Source organism: Humulus lupulus, chromosome 3 (assembly GCF_963169125.1).
Source record: "Humulus lupulus chromosome 3, drHumLupu1.1, whole genome shotgun sequence".
Classification (NCBI taxonomy): Eukaryota; Viridiplantae; Streptophyta; class Magnoliopsida; order Rosales; family Cannabaceae; genus Humulus; species Humulus lupulus.
The window spans coordinates 30,092,971-30,097,537 of record NC_084795.1 but is presented as its reverse complement, the minus strand read 5'-3'; the positions used below and the strand labels follow the sequence as shown (position 1 = coordinate 30,097,537).

Sequence of the window (4,567 nt, the reverse complement as noted above, 5' to 3'; positions counted from 1 at the left end):
ACTTTCTTTTATAACAAATACATGTAGCAGATTTAATGATGTGTCAATATTTCATTAGTGGGAGAGGAATGGAACATAGAACTATTTTATACGTACTATAATTGAGAAATTTTATGTATAAACATATGGTCTCACTTTAAATAAATATATAGTTAAAAAAAGAGAATATACTTATTTGGTACCTTATGTTTTACAAAGTATTATTTTGGTACGCTCTGTTTTCAATAATACTCATATGGTATTCTGTATTTTAAAATCGTACATATTTGATACCTTAAACTCAGATTTGATAGATAAAATTTTGTCAATTTAATCAAACTGCTGTCAATTATGTAAGTTACAAATTTAAATTTAATTACATAATTACATATAACTGATGACAGTTTGATCATATTGACAAAATTTTATCTATCAAATCTGAGTTTAGGGTACCAAATATGTACGATTTTAAAATACAGGGTACCATATCAGTATTATTGAAAATAGAGAGTACCAAAATAATATTTTGCAAGAACACAGGATACCAAATGATACCAAATGAGTATATTCCCTTTAAAAAATTAACATATTATTGTATCTACAATTTGTGTGTAAAAATAATGTATCTAACATCACTCAACATTAAAATATTCCAAAAACTTTTATACAAATTAATTACCACATATTTTGTTAAAAATAAAAATTAATCACCACATATGGAAAAACGAAATTGACTGTTTTGCATTAAAATATAATGAACTTTAATACATTTATGTACATATACTTACGCGTGAAAAAGAAAAAAATAGGCAATTACCAAAAGTCTAGAATACAATTACATCACACAAAAATAATATATATATATACTATTTTATTTTTTTCCCTCTAAAAGATCAACAATGAATCCTTATCATAATTCATCTTCTCCAAATTGGGTTGCACAGCAAACTGGATCATCGGAGGGGGTCCACATGTCAATGCCAGCGTGTCATTGGACCCTTCAGGAATGTGCTTCCTCAGGATACCCTCCGTGATGAAGCCCGTACTGTATTCCCACCCTTCCTTAGCACTCTCGACCACATACCACACTTTGAACCTGTCACACTTCCGGGCCCAACCGTCCAGTTCCTCTTTCAACAGTATATCGTCCTCGGTCCGGTTCGCATAAACGACAAACATCTCGGTGTCGTCTTCTGGGTCCTTTAGGATGGCCTGGACCACCTGATAAATCGGCGTGATCCCTGTTCCACCGGCCAGCATGGCAAGCTTCTTAGCAAACTTGGGTTGACCATGGACTGAAAACTGACCTCGGCCCAAATACTCAATATGGCCCAATGGCCCTTTCACGTCCAAAAACGAGCCCAAACTCAACGACTCCAAATACTGAGACATCATTCCACCGTTGGGGAATTTAGGATGAACATTCTTGAAGTAGACCTTCACCAAGAGCTCGAAGAAGCCCACTTCGTCGACGGAGCTCGTCGGAGTATAGGCTCTCATGCAGAGTTTCTCATCAATGGCGGCACATAGAAAAATGTGCTTCCCAACCGGGAGGCCCAATACCTGGTCCTCAGAAGGAAGAGCAAACTTGAAAACTCTCACGTCATGGGAGATTGACGTCTTTTCGACAAGTTTGCATGGGATTTTCACCCTCGGGACTAGTGCCACGGCACGCGTCATCATTGTCGGTGCCTCTTTGATAGTTTCCAAGTGGGAGAGTGCATTAGACGAGCCACCGGAGTCGTTACCGGAAGTTATAAGCTCGCCGATACGGTAGCCTTCGAGCATTTTTCTGGCCTTATCGGAGTGGATGGCTTCGAACTCCTCCGTACAGTCAGTGCCGGCGTTGATGAGAATGCTGTCTGCGCCGCCCGGGTGGTCTTTGACGAAGCGGGTACAGTCGTAGATGTGGTCGTGGACGATGATCCAGCACGACTGTTCTGAGTTGTGCTTTTTCACCTCGGACAAGGAGTAGGTCTTAGAAGCGGTGTTCATGAATGGTGTTGAAACACTCTTTTTTAGAGTGGTGTTTGTTTCGGTAAACTCCACCAAATGACGCTCTTTGGCCATCCACCCGCCCGATTGGTTGCCGGGTTGGGTGGGGTGCTCAAATACAATTCCAATCTCACCCTTCTGGGGCTTGCACACACTGGCCTTCACTCGGAACCAGCAGTTGTTCATCATTCCCTGTAGTTGCACCATAATTAAAATAATAATCAACGTACATGCATATACATATAGCTTAAATAAAGTTGATGGACTCGTACGTAATATAGTAAGGTCATGACAAATTGGAGTAAGGCACAAAAATATCACCAACATCGATCCTAGTTATAAGGCTGGCAGACAGCTTGAAAATTTCAATTGTTTCCTTATATTTTAGACTACTACAAGTTGCTGTGTCGTAACTGGTAGATATGTATGGAATTGATTTATTTGACTACATTTTTATAAGAATAAATGAAAACGGTGACGTACCATGACATTCCAAATGAGCTTCTCGGGTTGGGTATTGTGGGTCTCGTCCCAGGCTCGAACGGCTATCTCCTTGGCCACCAAAAGGTTGAGAACTTCCGCTACTTCAAAAGACCAGAAACACCAACACCAGTATTTACCGTACTTGTTGGGCTTCTCAGGATGGTCCAACTTGCACACCTGCCACGTCTCTTCCCCGTCCATTGTAATTTCCACACGTGTCACTTTCTTTCCTCCTCCTGTAAATTCATTGACCACATAAAGTACAAATTAAGTGACCTCTATATTATTATCAACGTACCGTTACCTTACTTACAAAACTGTTAATTACAGAATAACAAACTTGAGTAATAACAACTTTCTAAGTAACAAAACAATAACAGCGAAGTTTGAAAAGATAAAAGTAACAAACAAGATGCATAAGGTGAGTGAGTGAGAGACTTACCCGAATACGCATATCCCTTTAACGTGTAAGGTCTCTGAGTGGTCCACGAGTTAATGGGCAAGATCTCCCCGTGGCATGGCGTTGTTATCACTGAGTTTATGTTCAATTCGTTTATTATATGTTCCGGTTTGTACCACCATGCTGCAAACATTTATGAACAAATTAATTTTGTTTTTTTATTACTACTTGACTTGACTGAAAAGTCGCCGGGCAACTTAAGATCCCAAATATCAATACTCTTAAATTAATTAACTAAAATCATATTTCCAGAAAATGAATAAACAAAGATTTGTAAAAATAATAATAAAAAAAACCTTATAACTAAGTTTTTTATGAAAAACTCACATTCTGTGTTAGCGAGCTCAGCGTCAACGTGAGAAGGAAGAACTCTGTTATCCTTGAAATGGTAGTGGCTATCACATTCTGGTGTAGTAACAATAATCCTCCTGAGCCATTTTACCATACGGCCCCCAATAAAACCCGGTATAATCATTCTTACGGGAAAACCGTGGTCCGGAGCCAAAAGTTCACCGTTCTGCATGTAAGCCAGTATGATATCTCTAGAAGGATCCATGGCAAACTCCTTCTTTATACTCGTACCGTACTTGCCACCACCGCCAGGGAGATCCTCCGCCCCCTCAAAACACACGTTGAGGGCCTTATTCTTCCGTGTCATGATCCCACACCGCTTCAACAAAGCGCGTAGGGGCACGCCCCTCCACACCGAGTTCGAGATACCACCCGCTCCCCAGTTGAACCCAATAGTCTTCTTCACCATGTTCTGCTCCTTTCGACGGTTCCCGGCACAGACCAGGGTGGCAGCAAATTCCCGGCTTGGAAACTCATTGACCAGCTGGTCCATCGTGAACCGTGTCGGTCTCTTTACCAACCCGGTCACCTCGACGGACCACTCGGCCCAGTTGGCCTTGGGTACGGCCCCGTGGTTACGGACGTAGTGGAGAGGGACTGGGGTGATGAACCCGTAGTGCATGAGTCGAGTCAAGGGTGGCTCCGAGTTGAAAGGGTGCTTCCCTGTGAGACGGACCATGCTGGGGTTGCGAATGATCCAGCTGTCAGCAGTGCCTTCATCTCTTGGATCATTGATCGACGGTTCCAAATCGTTCTTGCTCTTACGGATTAAATCCCGTAATTCGTATTGGGCCTCGCTCTCCTCCTCGTCCTCATCGCTGGAGGAATCTTCCATGACCACTTGCTTCGTTGGAAAATTGGAATGTAAGTTGTATCCGCGGAGCGGCGGGGAGTCAGACGGGTGGTTAACGAAGACATTATTCCTGCCAGATTTCAGGTGAGTAAACTCGCGATTTTCCACTGACGCCGCCATGGTGAATGAAAAATCGCCTAAAACACTTGGAATAAGAAAAAAGAGATGTAAATTGAATCACCAATATTGACTGCGACTGGTATGTTTCTATTTTTTTGGTTGGGTTTGAGTCGAGAGAGTGAGAGCCATTATATAGGCTTCCAAAGGAGGAGGAGTGCTCCTGGGACCCACTTTATTTTGTGATTATTAAAAAAAACTTGATTGTTTTTTTTATCTGAAAAATAGCTGTCACCTAATATATGTTGGGGGAGTTATCAGGTGTACCCTTCTCGAGTTTTTGGCTGGCTAATTATTTTCTATAAAAAAAATTTAATCGCAGTGTTTAT

At 41.4% G+C, this 4,567-nt stretch overlaps 1 protein-coding gene across 1 annotated transcript; it reads right to left on the bottom strand.

Annotated features, from left to right (window-relative positions):
• Window positions 1-696: 696 nt before the first annotated feature.
• On the bottom strand, window positions 697-4,354 carry LOC133822443 (nitrate reductase [NADH]-like). Its single transcript, XM_062254782.1, has 4 exons — window positions 3,245-4,354; window positions 2,900-3,040; window positions 2,458-2,693; window positions 697-2,166 (listed from the first exon to the last, which is right to left on the bottom strand). The coding sequence occupies exons 1-4, from the start codon at window positions 4,239-4,241 to the stop codon at window positions 865-867; spliced, it is 2,676 nt and encodes an 891-aa protein (XP_062110766.1). The 5' UTR covers window positions 4,242-4,354; the 3' UTR covers window positions 697-864.
• Between the last annotated feature and the right edge of the window lie 213 nt (window positions 4,355-4,567).

Excerpts from the sequence above, each read along its gene's own strand:
- LOC133822443 (XM_062254782.1), bottom strand. The coding sequence starts at position 4,241 with ATGGCGGCGTCAGTGGAAAATCGCGAGTTTACTCACCTGAAATCTGGC. Across the intron at positions 3,041-3,244 it reads TGAGCTCGCTAACACAGAAT|CATGGTGGTACAAACCGGAA; the intron begins GTGAGTTTTTCA and ends AAATGTTTGCAG. Across the intron at positions 2,167-2,457 it reads AGCTCATTTGGAATGTCATG|GGAATGATGAACAACTGCTG; the intron begins GTACGTCACCGT and ends GTGCAACTACAG.